General features: G+C 33.3%; 2 protein-coding genes across 4 annotated transcripts in view; both read right to left on the reverse strand.

Annotated features, from left to right (window-relative positions):
- Positions 1-5,854: 5,854 nt before the first annotated feature.
- Positions 5,855-8,973, reverse strand: LOC107929840 (putative receptor-like protein kinase At4g00960). Its single transcript, XM_016861358.2, has 7 exons — positions 7,966-8,973; positions 7,755-7,889; positions 7,438-7,553; positions 7,099-7,309; positions 6,746-6,983; positions 6,454-6,604; positions 5,855-6,368 (listed from the first exon to the last, which is right to left on the reverse strand). The coding sequence occupies exons 1-7, from the start codon at positions 8,801-8,803 to the stop codon at positions 6,036-6,038; spliced, it is 2,022 nt and encodes a 673-aa protein (XP_016716847.1). The 5' UTR covers positions 8,804-8,973; the 3' UTR covers positions 5,855-6,035.
- Positions 8,974-10,750: 1,777 nt separating this feature from the next.
- The window catches only part of LOC107929841 (cysteine-rich receptor-like protein kinase 10), a 30,172-nt gene continuing 25,984 nt past the window's right edge, over positions 10,751-14,938 (reverse strand). The window contains exons 1-7 of one of the 3 annotated variants that reach the window (XM_016861359.2): positions 12,871-13,470; positions 12,607-12,726; positions 12,325-12,527; positions 12,047-12,257; positions 11,701-11,938; positions 11,207-11,357; positions 10,751-11,121 (exon numbers count right to left, since the gene is read on the reverse strand). In XM_016861359.2, coding sequence (XP_016716848.1) covers positions 10,813-11,121; positions 11,207-11,357; positions 11,701-11,938; positions 12,047-12,257; positions 12,325-12,527; positions 12,607-12,726; positions 12,871-12,889 — 1,251 coding nt within the window. In that variant the 5' untranslated portion in view covers positions 12,890-13,470 and the 3' untranslated portion in view covers positions 10,751-10,812. Of the gene's footprint in view, positions 11,122-11,206; positions 11,358-11,700; positions 11,939-12,046; positions 12,258-12,324; positions 12,528-12,606; positions 12,727-12,870; positions 13,471-14,938 lie in introns of those variants that run through there. The other 2 variants (XM_016861360.2, XM_041115139.1) reach the window with 2 other exon arrangements.

Here is a 14,938-nt window from a genome sequence, read left to right on the forward strand (position 1 = left end):
CAAGCTTGCTGAGCAAAATGTGATTGTTTCTTTGACATTTCTGTCAAGAATACCAGCCGAACAAGATGGCAGCGTAATACGTCAGTGATAATGTCCTGATGAATAACGAGCGATGATACCTTAAGCATTTAAAAAAGGATCATTCTCATTTCTGCATTCATAGATCATTCATAACACATCTAGTTAGGAGCATTTGATTCATTCCGATCATATTTCCTAATCATTTGGCATAAGCATAGGTACATGAAACCGATTCTACAAATCATATCCCTAGAGGATGGTGTAACAACATTGGTGAATTCACAGATCTTATCTCCCTAAGCAGTAGTGGAGCAGATAGAAGACGGTGAGCCTTAACCCCCTAAGCAGTAGGGTAGTAGGCTGAAAATTATAGATCTTATCTCCCTAAGCAATAGCGGAGCAAATCAAAGACGGTGAGCCTTAACCCCCTAAATAGTAGGGTAACAGGCTAAAAATTACAGATCTTATCTCCCTAAGCAGTAGCGGAGCAGATCAAAGACGATAAGCCTTTACCCACTAAGCAGTAGGGTAACAGGCTGAAAATTACAGATCTTATCTCCCTAAATAATAGTAGAGCAAATTGAAGATGGTGAGCCTTAACACTCTAAACAGTAGGGCAACAGGCTAAAAATTACAGATCTTATCTCCCTAAGCAGTAGCGGAGCAGATCGAAGACGGTGAGCTTTAACCCTCTAAGTAGTAGGGTAACAGGCTAAAAATTACAGATATCATCTCCCTAAGCAGTAGTGGAGCAGATCGAAGATGGTGAGCCTTAACTCCCTAACCAGTAGGGTAACAGGCTGAAAATTACAGATCTTATCTCCCTAACCAGTAGCAGAGCAGATCGAAGACGGTGAGCTTAACCCCCTAAGCAGTAGGGTAACATGCTGAAAATTACAGATCTTATCTCCTTAAGCAGTAGCGGAACATATCAAAGACGATGAGCCTTAACCCCCTAAGCAGTAGGGTAACAGGCTAAAAACCACAATTCGTATCTCCTTGAAGTTTCAGCGGAGTAGATCGAAGCTACAAATCTCTTCTCCCTAAAATGGCACTGGAGTGGCTTGAAGCCACAATTCGTATCTCCTTGAAGTTCTAGCGGAGTAGATCAAAGTTACAAATCTCTTCTCCCTTAAATGGTACTGGAGCGACTCGAAGCCACAATTCGTATCTCCTTGAAGTTTCAGTGGAGTAGATTGAAGCTACAAATCTCTTCTCCCTAAAATGGCACTAGAGTGGCTCGAAGCCACAATTCGTATCTTCTTGAAGTTCCAGCAGAGTAGGTCGAAGCTACAAATCTCTTCTCCCTGAAATGACACTGGAGCGACTCGAAGCCACAATTAGTATCTCCTTGAAATTTCAGCGGAGTAGATCGAAGCTACAAATCTCTTCTCCCTAAAATGGCATTAGAGCGGCTCAAAGCCACAATTCGTATCTCCTTGAAGTTTCAGCAGAGTAGATCGAAGTTACAAATCTCTTTTCCCTGAAATGGCACTAGAGCGGCTCGAAGCCACAATTTATATCTCCTTGAAGTTCTAGCGGAGTAGATCGAAGTTACAAATCTCTTCTCCTTGAAATTGAACTGGAGCGGCTCGAAGCCACAATTTGTATCTCCTTGAAGTTCCAGTGGGGTAGATCGAAGCTACAAATATCTTTTCCCTAAAATGGCACTAGAGCGGCTTGAAGCCACAATCCGTATCTCCTTGAAGTTTCAGTAGAGTAGATCGAAGCTACAAATCTCTTCTCCTTGAAATGGCACTGGAGCGGCTCAAAGCCACAATTCGCATCTCTTTGAAGTTTCAGCAAATTAGATCGAAGCTAAAAATCTCTTCTCCCTGAAATGGCACTGGAGCTGGTCGAAGCTACAATTCTTATCTCCTTAAAGTTTCAGCGGAGGAAATCGAAGATACAAAGCTCTTCTCCCTGAAATGGCATTGGAGCGATTGAAGCCACTAAACCTTATCTCCCTGAAGTTGCAGTGGAACAGGTTGAAGTTACGAGTCTTATCTCCCTGAAGTTGTAGTGGAGCAGAGTGAAGATAGCAAATCTTATCCCTCTGAAGTTGTAGTAGAGTAGATTAAAACTATAAATCCTATACCTCTGAAATTGTAGTAGGTCGGATCAAATCTACCTTGACAAGTCTTATCTCCCTAAAGTTGCAGTGGAGCAGACTGAAGATAACAAATCTTATTTCCCTGAAGTTGCATTAGAACAGAGTGAAGCTATAAATAAATAGCTCTTATCTCTCTGAAGCTGTAGTAGAGAAGATCATAGCAAACCTTATCTCTCTGAAGTTACAATCGAGTGGATCAAAGCAACAGTTCCTATACCACTGAGGATGCAATGGATTGGAATAAAGCTACTTGAAAGAAAGAAGCATCAAAAGAAATCGAGGTTCGGTAGGTCTAGGAAAATTTGGCCCTCTTAAGGTCTTTGCTCCATTCTCGTTACACGACAATGAGAAAAGAGGGGCAACTGTACGGGCCCAAATTGGTCCAGCCCTTCAAAGAGACCCAAACTCACACATAGGCCCAAATTTTAGACCCAACTAGCCAAATTTAGGGTTTCAAAGAAGCTAAAACCCTAATCAACCCCTAACGCCGCCGACGTCACATCATCAGTGCAAGTGGCGCACCTATCCACTGCCTCCACTGTTGCCACCGCCATTTACTTGCAAAAGGGAATAGTAGAACAATTATTAAAGAAACAAGTTGTAAATGGCTATAAAAGCCATCTAAGAAACCATTGTAATGGGTTCTCCTTCAACGAATAAATGAAATAGAAAAAAAGAGAGATTCAAACATTAAAATAGCAAATCTACGAAACAGATTCGGAGAGAAAAACAAGTTATAAAAGGGTAAAGGGTTACTGTTGTTTTTTTTCTTTCCTTTTCTATTTATTTTCTTTTTTTTTAAATCTACTTATATACATACTTCAAAATTTTCTCTATTTTTCTTTTAAAAAAATCAGTTACATATAAATAGAAAAAAAATAAAAAAATACCCTTTTTTTAGAGTTCCGGCCATCGCGTGCATTTATCTTTATTTCTATTATGATTGTTAATATCAAAAATTTTATTTGTTTGTTCACGAAAATTTTATTTGTTTGTTCATTCTTCATTATTTTATTTTATTACGAATTTATGTTATATTAACCTTTACCTGAAAAAAATAATTCTTTCATAAAAGCAATATTCCATATTTGGAAATTCGAGAAAATCGTGCCCTAACTTACTGGGTTTCAATTTTTCTTATTTAACCTAAATAATAGAATATTCTTTTAAAATTGCAATATGAGTTTTGAATAAAATGCTAATTCTCGGAGATACGAGGTGTTGTGCCCTAACTTACTGGATATGACATCTTGTTACCTCGAGGTAAGAATTTTTTTTGCAAATAAATGCAATATTCGGTATTTGAAAATTCGAGAAATCGTGCCCTAACTTATTGGGTTTTAATTTTTTTCGTTTTCCCTAAATAATTGAATATTCTTTTAAAAAAGGGTTAAAATACATGAATTTTAAATAAAAGGCAAGCTCATTCTTGAAGGCTCGAGATGCCGTGTCCTAACTTACTGAATGTGACATTTTATTACTTCGAGATGAGAAGGTCTTTAACATCTGTTTCAATTTATTCAATCATTTTTTTAATTAATGTTAATATAAAGAGTGATCGTATTTTAAGTTTTCAAATCTTTGACACTAAGACACAGATTAATCAACTAGGTACCAATTTTGGGCGTTTCGAGGGTGCTAATCCTTCCTCGTGCGTAATCGACTCCTGAACCCGTCTTTCTGATTTTCGTAGACCAAAATCGTTGTTTTGATAAATCAGACTGGTTATTAAAAACAACCACTTTTCAAGATGACCCAATCACACCTTAGAAAAAAGAATTGGTGGCGCCTCCTTTTTTTTCGTTTTCATTTTCAAAATAAAGTTTTAGAAGCTCTTTAACTCCTTTCATGGTCGAGGCTTTGGTTTGCACACTAAATTGGCTTCGGAAATCTAATGATGCCATCAATTTTGAAGATTATGTTGATGAACTTCAAACCATGAAAGATGGTAATATATAAATTTTAATTTATAAAATAAGCTTTTGTGTTATTTATATTAGTAAGCGTTCCCATAATTTAACAACACTTTTGTTTTTAAATTTGCTAGACTTATCCAAAATACTCGAAGATCAAGAAGATAAATACTTAACATCAGTTTATAAAGTTAAATGTTTATTTAATTTATTTTTGTAATCTTTTATCATTTAATTAACTCATTCAATACTTTTACTAAATGTTTCAAGATTATCAACAGTGTTTGAAGCACAAGAAGAAACTTAAACTATTCTATAATGGTTTTTGAACTGATGTGTTATTGTTATTACTTTGGTGTGTTATTGTTGTTGGTTTATTGGACTTTTGTTGTGTTCCTTTTTTTTTGTTTGGACTGGTGTAGGTTTCTGTTGTATTTTAGACTTTTGCTTATGTTTGAAGCACAAGAAGAAACTTAAATGATTCGATTCAATTTGAATTTCATCTCACTCGACTCTATTCGAGAAAATTTCAAATTGAATTAGGATGATAAAATAATATTTGAAAACTCAATTAACTCGAAAATTTTCAATTCGATTCAATCAAATGCTCACCCTTAGCTTTAGCAACGAATGTGACACACCGTAATTTGGGCTCAACGATCAGATAGAGTATTAGGCTATTACACATTGCACTTCTTTTATATATTTAATTGTATTTTTTAAGCCTTGTTGCATGTATGCCGGGGTGTAGTCAAGTTATACATTTTTTTTAATTTAAAACCAAATAATAATGTAATTAGTTAAAAAATTAAATTCAAATTGTATAAAATATAATCAAATTAAACTTTATGAATCATGATATAATTTCTAATTTTTTAAATAGTTTATTTTAGTAAGTGAAACAATTATAGAGATTAAATAATATAATTGTATTATTAAAAAATAATAGAATAAATTAAAAATCCAACATCTTAAAAAGTTTAATAAAATAAATTTTGTATCTTAATATTCTACTTAAATCCATGACTTTTGTCATCATCTTTCATGTTGATATTCTTCTTCAATCTATCATTATTTAGACCTGTCACGGTTAATTTTTGGTTTAGTCGATCTATGGATAGATCTAATCATCTTCAATTAATATTACACTTTTGATGCAATTAATTGTTATGGAGTTGCAAATTTTTTAAACAATAATAAAAAATTAAAGATATGTATTAAATTATAATTATAATACTAATTAGAAAAACAATATACAGTAGAAATAAATTTAATAAGAAAATACAATTATAAACTGAAGCTTTCAAATTACAGAATCATAGGGAAAATGAATAAATGTAGTTTAAAACAAATTTAGTATAATTAAATAAATGTGTGATGATGATGAATGAATATTATAAGTTTATTTCATCATCGATTAAAATGATTTTCATTAACTTTCTAGTGTCTTTGTCATTTGACTACGAGTTGAATTTTTCTTTTTGAACAATCATTATTTTAGTAATTCATTATTTTTTAGACACGTCAAACATATTAATAAAATAATTTTCATTTATTTAATGTTGTTATAATAATAAATCTTAATTTTAATTGGTATATAACTATAACACTAATTAAATGATAATTGATTAAAAATAAAATATTTTTAATAATTAATATAGTCAATTGAACAAGAACTCTAAAAAAAATATTTATATGATTTAATCTATTATTTTTATAGATGATTTTATCTATTTCTATTCAGGTGCCCTAAATGGAAGCTTGTTTGTTTATTATTGCTATATAAGGGATTGAAATGCTAAAAATCAACACAAAAAAATGAAATTTGTTATTTTTAGAAAAGGATAGGAATAACGTAAATTTGTAGTGTAACACAGTCCTTTCGCATTGTTGCTATGTATACATGAACCAAAGAATTTCTGAATTTCTTGACAAAGATACGAAAAAAAAAATATGCAATGCAAGTACAAAGTACCCATCTTCGAACTTCATCGAGGATCTAGTTCAGAAATGGAAGCTTCATTGACTGAGACTTGAACGGTTTCTCGTTTAGATTGATTGGAGAGTGAGGATGAGTGAGACTTCGTTTCTGTCTCCATGGTGGAATGCATGGAAAATGCAGGTCTCAATGGCACTGGAAGAGTCATGGAATAGCTACTAAGCATGAGAACCACAGAGGCCATGGTTGGTCTGTAAGCAATATTGTCTTGAACACAAAGCAACCCAAGATGGATACATCTCATTATTTCAATTCTGGAGCAATCCCTCAGGATTGGATCTACTACTTCTAAAGCAGTTCCTTCACTCCAGTTTCTCCATGCCTGCAAAAGTCGAGGAATATGAACTTACATTGTGTTCTTAGCAAGTTCTAATCCAGGAAGACCATAACCACAGTATGCAGCTTACATGGGTTAGAAGAGAGTCTCCCACTTCTTGGTTGGAGAAGCTACTGATTTTTTTACCACTAATGATTTCCAAAACCAGCACTCCAAAGCTGTAAACATCGGATTTAACTGAATATTGTCCATGCCATGCATACTCAGGAGCCATGTATCCACTGCGGACAAATAAATCTTAATGAATGAATTTAAATGGTAGCTAATCCTCTAGAAGATGTGCTAATGCTTAGGATCTTTGAGTTTTAGATATCACAAAGTTAACAAATAACATGTAGAAACAAATCCTTCTTAATGCTTACTAGGTCCCAACGACTTTGCTTGTGTCAGCTCGAGTTTGATCAACCGTAAACAATTTCGCCAATCCAAAATCTGAGATTTTAGGATTCATCTCTTCATCTAATAATATGTTGGCTGCTTTTAAGTCGCGATGGATGATTCGGTATTGAGAATCTTCATGAAGATAAAGAAGTCCCTTAGCTATTCCCTTTATAATTTTGTACCTCTTCGTCCAACTTAGTAGCAAACGCTTTAGTGAATCTGCAATTAATCATGAATTTAATAGTAATAACCAGAGATTATCAACTTTTCACCTCTATAACATGACTTGAGTTGCATTCTACTACCAAATATAAATTAGAGGATTAAACCATACCGAATATAAAGTTGTCAAGGCTTGAGTTAGGCAGAAACTCATAGATGAGAACCCTTTCTTTTTGTTCCAAGCTAAAACCAAGAAGCCTAACCAAATTCCTGTGTTGTAGCTTCGCCAATAACATCACTTCATTCTTGAATTCTTGTTGTCCTTGTCCCGAATTTTCAGACAGCCTCTTTATAGCTACTTGCCGTCCATCCTCAAGCTTACCCTGATAGTATTTGTAACAAAGAACAACGATAGAAAACACCAACTTTTATTTCCTATTATTTGTTGGAAGCCATCAAACTAGAGGCTTCACTTTCATATATTTAATCAATTTTCCAAATCTTAAATTACCTTATAAACAGGACCAAATCCACCTCGTCCCAGTATGTTTGCATCCGAGAAGTCTTCTGTTGCAGCTCTTACTGCATCAAAGTCAAATTGCAACGATTCTACACGGGTCTTGGCATCTGCAGGTTAACAAAGAACGAATTAGGCTTGCGGTTAACGGCCGGGAGGTCTCATGCCCAAAAAAAAGAAAAAAAGTTATAACAAATGAAAACAAGAGGAAAGCACTTGCAACTTTTTTGCTAATTTTTATTTTCTGAAGTATAAAACCATGCTTAAACATTGGAAGAAGTACATCAAAAGAGAGTAAAGGACCAACTTACTTTGATCATCCTGCTTGGGTTTCGCGATCCTTTTACGGAGAATAGCTACTGCAAGTATGACAAGTACTGCCACCAAGATGACAATTGGAACAATTATAATGACTAGGGTCTGGGATGAACGGTAGCCTCCTTCCTCTGCACAAGCAACAACTTTTCATTTACATCAATTTCTTCCTGAAACCAGCATGCCGTCTAGCAGATCGGTAGTTACCTTTTTTGATTGTGTTCACCGACTGTGGCGGAGGACTAGCAGCTGGGGGTGGAGGACTAACAGGTGAGGGTGGAGGATATAAGGATGGGGCTGTAGTAGAGGCATTGGGTGTATAGAAAGGATACAAATCCCAGCGGAAATAACAGCTAGGCCTCGTAACATAACCTCCTTGCTTCCCATGGCAACAGCTTTCATAGTTACTCACGGATTGCCTTAGGCAGGAATCACAATCCTTGTGTGATAAATCTGGAGTGCACTGCATTAGCGCATATATCTTTTGGAATACAGTAAAGTCTGCTTCCCCGGTTGCATACTTAAGAGTAGAAGAGCCGTTGGAAGCGTTTCTCACCACTGTGTCCATCAAACTCTCCCAAACCGTATCAAATTCTGTTAAGTTAGATTTGATGTCGCCTGTATTATAGCCTGCCTCAGGGTTTCCTAGCTCCTCCAGGGTTCCATAAAACGAGCGATCTGCATAGTGTACATGACATGGTTGCCCTTCCCATGAAAGGGCTTCCTTCTGGTTGGGACAGCTAGCTACGAGGTCGTGGATTGTAGAATTGACACATTTATAACAATCGTCAGGACTAGAGTCTCCTCTGCACATACCAAGAGCGTAAACTTTGTCGGCGTTTTGGCCAACATTGGCAGTGAAGAAACCACCTTTTGCAGAGACATTCGGTGGGAGAGAAGCAAGAATAAGGTCCCGATTTTTACCATAGGTACTATTTATGGTGAAATTACCAGTGTCATAGCATCTTATGAAAGCCTCAACAAGACTGATGCTGATAAGCAGATGGGAGAAAATTGAAGAAATATTTGTAAGTTTAACCCACATTTTGAGGTTTTATAAATTGAAGGAAAGGAAACCCAAAAGAACGAAGTGGGAACTTATTATTCCAGATTTTTCATGGCAGAGAAGAGATGGGGGATTGAGTTGGAGAAGGAGTCAAATAGCACTCATTGAAGCAAAAGTCTTGAAGCTTTTAAAAGTCAAACGAAACTTGGTCTGTAATGCTTCAGTCTCTCACCTACGTCTAGTTAATGGTAAATATTGTTTTAATTGAGAAATTAAACTATTTTATTTTATTTTAAGTTGATTTAAGTGTAATTGTATGTAATTTTTTATTTGATTTAATTTTTATAAATTATTAACATAATTATTGATATAAAATAATTTTATATTTATATATTGTATATATAAATAATTATATTTATCTAATAAAAAAATAAATTAATGTATTTATTTCTTTAAATATGTTTGACTAAATTTTTACCATACATTTGAACCATAATTTAATTTTCATGTGTATAATTGTACTAAATTAAAATTCATAAATACAATTACATATTAAATTAAACTTAATTTATAATTTTAAGATTTATCCCTTTTAAGTTTTTATATTATTACTAATTGCAAATTATTTGCTGCATTATGACATATATTTTAAATAAGTAGTTTACAAAAGTATATGTGTAGTACATTTATTATTCTGAATAAGATGTATTTAACCATTTAATTTTTTTATTTAAATTTAAACTAATTTATTTATTTTAATTTCATACGTATTGCATATATGTTTAGTATTAATTTCAAATTAAAAATTTTATTATTTAATAAATATTATTTTCACTATACTTACTTGTATACATATATGATAAAATTACTAATTAACATAATTTTTCTAATTAAATGTGGTGTCACGTTGAAAAGTTATAAAATAAGCTTTTCTTATTTTGAAAACAATAAAAAAAATGTAGAGTGCAATGTTATCTAACATAAAATCTTAAATATTTTTATTAATAATGTTTAATATTTAGAGTTATTTAAATTATAATTTTTTTTTATTTTTCTAAACTTTCTAGGTTTTTACATTTTAAATCTACATTTATTTTATTATTTAAGTATTCGTTTGATAACTTATTCAAAAAATTTTAATTCATTGAAAGTTAATAATTTCAAAATAGTTTAATCTTTTGAATGTCCTCGCTCGTTTTGGTGTGGAGGTGAATGATAACGAGGCCTTAGGGGGTCTCCCAAAAAAATTTGACAATTCTTTTTAGACTTTAAAAATATAATAAATTAGAGTTAGGCATTGAACATACTATACTACGTGCCCGTTATAGGCCAGTTTTTGAGAATCATTGAGCTAGTTAATACAGTAGATTGTGATGGGACTCTAGCCCTACTTTGCATATGGAAAGTATTGATAATTTGATTTTATTTGAACCACATATAAGACAATAAGTAAGAATGATGGTTTTCAGAATATTCAAACCTTATCGAGGAAGTATGGCCGAAATTGAAACCTCATTTTGGAGGTTGGGTTTTGGAATCACGAGAGTTACTAATTGTGTATTACCATTTTGTAATGAGATACTTCCATGTTTCTTCCTTTAGGAGGTTGAAGTTGAGAGATAGTAAAGTCCAAGGAACTTGTCTTTCGGGTTTTCTTTTTTGATTTGGTCGAAATCAAAGTCTACCTTGAGAGTAGCAAAGTGGTGAAATTATTTGTATCCAAGAAAAAGGAAACGAAAATTGTACCTTCTCATCCATACTCATTGAAAGTCAGTTTTGAACAAATAGACTCGTTTTTGCTGCTCTGTCTTCGGTAATGGAATGATTTTCCCACCGTTCCCACTTTGGATTTGAAAAGTCAGTTTCATACCCCTTTTTCATTTATTACATATATATAAAAGATCAATACAGAAAACTCGGAAGAACATCTCCCTGTGTTTTGCTGGAATGTTGCAGAACATTTAGCTAAAAGAGCGGCTTAACAAAACTTTTAGAATCTATCATATCTTTGTAATAGTGAAAAAATTGAAGATGGAATGACTAATCAGTCACCGAGGTGACATGTTTGAAATCGTAACTTCATTAACAGAACATATTTTATCACTTGAATTGGGTTCAACTGATTCTGCAATAAAACGTCCAACATAAAGTGCAGGTTTCGCTGGTAGAGGAACTGTTATGGTGTCGCTTCCTAACATTGCAACCACTGTTGACATAGTTGGTCTGTCTGCCGGATCTGATTGCACGCACAATAACCCAATTTGGATGCATTTAAGCACCTCATTGGGCACACTCGACTCAACAAGATGCTTATCCATTAACTCCATTCCTTTTCCTTTGGACCATAGTTTCCATGCCTACAATTCTTACTTAGAATTAGCTTAATATACATAACATGGTATTAATCTATTATTTAAATATTGATAGGATAAGAAAACATACAAAAGTCAGGAGGCTTTCACCGCATTCTGAAAGATGAAACCCATTATTCCTTTTTCCACTTACAATCTCCAACAAAAGGACACCGAAACTGAAAACATCAGATTTGACAGAAAAAAGTCCTTCCATAGCATACTCGGGTGCCATGTATCCACTATTGTCAGAAACAATGAAGAAAAACTAAATCAAAATTAGATGATCATAAGAAACTTTACAAACATGAACTGATTTCCAATTTATATCGATCACATATCAGATACTCTCAATAACAAAACCAAGTTTTGTTTCTAATCACTAACCATGAAACATACTAAGATTCATTACTTGCATGGGGTCCTAGTTTATATGATATTGATGTAGAGGACATATTTCTCAGAACTGGTCGATGAATATGGATAAGTTGAAATTGGCAACAACTAATGGTAGAGAAAATAAGTAAATGTAACCCTGTAAGCTTATGAGTTAATAAGTTGGGAAGAACCAATTAATAGACTTACTATGTTCCGACTACTTTATTTGTATTTGCTTCATTCTGATCTCCACCAAAAATTTTTGCCATACCAAAGTCCGAAATTTTTGGATTCATCTCATGGTCAAGTAAAACATTACTTGCTTTAAGGTCTCTGTGGATAATTCTAAGACGAGAATCCTCATGCAGATACATGATACCTCGGGCAGTTCCTTTAATAATATTGAATCGTTTTTGCCAAACTAGTTGGGCAGGCAAACTCGAATCTGATAAATGCTCAAGAAGGAGAGAAAAAGAAATGACAAGTTAAATATTCAAATTTATTTTGTGTATGTATAAGATAATGTTGTTATTTAAAGGTTGGAGGATGAAACCGAATAGGAACATGTCAAGGCTTTTGTTGGGCATGAATTCATATACAAGCAACTTTTCGTTTTTCTCTAAGCAGCATCCTAAGAGCCTCACAAGATTCCTATGCTGCAATTTGGCAATTAACATGACCTCATTCTTGAACTCAAGCAGCCCTTGACCAGAAGTTCCTGAGAGCCTTTTAACTGCAATTTCTTTTCCATCCGCTAGTGTGCCCTACAAATTAACATATTAACATGCATTTTTTCTTAACTACGTTATTTTATTTCCTAACCATAATTACCTTGTATACAGGGCCAAATCCACCTTGTCCTAGCTTATTTTCATCACAAAAATTATTGGTTGCTGCTTGTAAAATATTCAATTGAATTGAAGGAAACTCCTGCGACCTTCCTATATTTTGTAGATCAAAATCTTCGCTTGAGTTCCCACGAGGAACACTTCCCATTACCAAGTCAAGTAATCGAACTTCTTGGCCTTTATCCTCTGTAATAAAACAAAATGTGATTGGCTATAAGATTAAAACATAAATTTGTAAATGCCAGCATGATCTAATAGTGCATACCTTGAACGTTTCTCCTTCTCCAGATAAAGAAACCACAAGTAGAAACCAGAGCTAGTCCTAGAGTAGCTGATAAGCTTGCACCAAGTCGAATCCGTATTGATTTGTTTTGTTTCGTTTCATCTGATAAATTTTCCCAGAAAAAGAGATCTTATCAACAACTTGTGAAAGCACACGTAACAAGAAACACAACAACTCAACTAGCCTTAAGAAGCAAGAGAGCAAAGCTTGCAATTCATATAGTGGAAGATTGTTTAGACTAGATACCAAGTGTGCTGGCAGCCATATCTACTTAGGCTGAAATGAATACAAAAGAAGATGGGTAACTAAATCCAATCAAAGGAGCACATCCTTTTATTGATTGGCTAACCACTTATTCAACAGTCGAATTGACTATTCTTTTGTTACAACAAATGATAAAGCGATGCAATGAGAGATGAAGAGGATGAGAAGGATTGAGAAAAGGAGCTGTTGTTAAGACGTTGGCTATGGAGTCTTGGCCACCGATGGCAGTAACGAAACCACCATTTTCTGAGTCCAGAGACTTTGTGTGGGAGAGAATCGAGATTATGGTCAAGGTTTTGCGATATGAACTGCTGGTTGTGAAACTACCCGAGTCATTATAGCAACTAAAGCTTTTGTTAAGAGTAGCAGAATGAATTGAAAACATTTTGTAAAATCTAATTGAATTTTAATAGAAAGCCCTATTATAATGTCATTTATAAATAATTTGTCACTAAAGATCCAGCGAAGATGATTCAACAATGTTTTCCAAAGATATGATCAAATAAATAAATATTTCCATACAAAACAAATTAATTGCTAAAGGGCTATTAGAAATTTGACAAAAAGAAAGAAAAGAATAAACGGAAGAGGGGTGTATTCATTTTTTAACACAAGTTTGGAATACATCAATCACTCTCTTATTTATATTCATATTAAAAAACATAGAGGAGGCATAGAAGATTAGTAAACTCATGGGATTATTTGCTATTTGCTATTTGCTAAACATCTTATTAATCTTCAAATCTTTGTTTAGGATTTAAGGTTTGAGGCTTAGGCTTAGTTTGGACGGAAGGTGTGTTTACCTCTGGTGAGGTTAAAAACAGCGGTGACAGTGAGATTGGTTACTGTAACAGTGAGATTAGATACTGTAGCAGTGAGATTAGAAACAATGGTGGAGTATGTGTTTGGATTCAAACACAGCTATTGCGGTGAGGTGAAAATAAAAAATGACTATTAAGGATATCAGATTAGAATTGATATATAATAGAAGTTTTTAAATTATTTTACTTATATAAAATTATTAAAATATGTGAATTTATAAATTCATTTAATAAAATATTAAAATTTATCTTCCAATATTTTATTATAAATATTTTAATCAATTTAAATTATTTATTAGATAAAATGATAATATTTTTTAATTTTTTATAGTTAAATATTCTTTTATAACAATGATAAATATTATTTTTGCAAATAGTAACATTATACTTGGATCAAATTTTGAAGTATCTAAACAACTGATTTTCAATAAAAAAAATATAGTAACATAAGACATAACAAGTTTCATTATTACTAGAAATTGATACAAAATTATTTTTACAAATATTGATTCATTAAACTATTTGCAATGGTTTCCCTTAAGATTGCAATTTCAAGGTCACTTTCACTATTAGAAGAACTCGATTCACCTCTATCGAAATGGCCTGAAGGGATTGGCATGTCGGGTATATTCTCAAATTGTCAAAAATCCTCATCATTTGACCAAGCATGTCTTCGAATGTAATTATGCAAAACCATTGTTGCAATAACTATTAAAACTTGCTTGTCGAATGAATAGCTTGGAATATCTCTTAATATTGGCCATTTTTTTTCTACACTCCAAATGTTCGTTCAATCATAGAGCGTAACGAAGAATGGGCATGATTAAAAATTTCTTTTTTTCCAGATGCTCGATGATTACCTCGATGAAAGTCAGATAAATGATATTGTTCCCCCCTATATGGACCTAGAAAACCTGCCATTTGTGGATACCTTGAATCCACAAGATAATATTTTTCTACAAAAATGTAAAACATAATATCAAGTTTAAAAATAAATTAAAAATTTTAATATTTTTTTATGTAAAGATTAATTAAAAAAATTAAAGTTCAACCTGGTGGAGGGTGTGGAAACTTTAACTCTTGTTTTCTAAGTGCTTGCAAAAAAATTCTTCTGTCATGTGTTGTTCCTTCCCAACCAGGAAATGCAAAAATAAAGCACATGTTGAAGTCACAAACTGCCATAATATTTTGAGTTGGTTCACCTTTGTAGCACCCCAAACCCGGCCCAA

The sequence above is a fragment of the Gossypium hirsutum genome, chromosome A06, assembly GCF_007990345.1.
Source record: "Gossypium hirsutum isolate 1008001.06 chromosome A06, Gossypium_hirsutum_v2.1, whole genome shotgun sequence".
Classification (NCBI taxonomy): domain Eukaryota; kingdom Viridiplantae; phylum Streptophyta; class Magnoliopsida; order Malvales; family Malvaceae; genus Gossypium; species Gossypium hirsutum.

Excerpts from the sequence above, each read along its gene's own strand:
- LOC107929840 (XM_016861358.2), bottom strand. The coding sequence starts at position 8,803 with ATGTGGGTTAAACTTACAAATATTTCTTCAATTTTCTCCCATCTGCTT. Across the intron at positions 7,890-7,965 it reads GGTGAACACAATCAAAAAAG|AGGAAGGAGGCTACCGTTCA; the intron begins GTAACTACCGAT and ends TTGCTTGTGCAG. Across the intron at positions 7,554-7,754 it reads ACCCAAGCAGGATGATCAAA|ATGCCAAGACCCGTGTAGAA; the intron begins GTAAGTTGGTCC and ends GTTAACCTGCAG.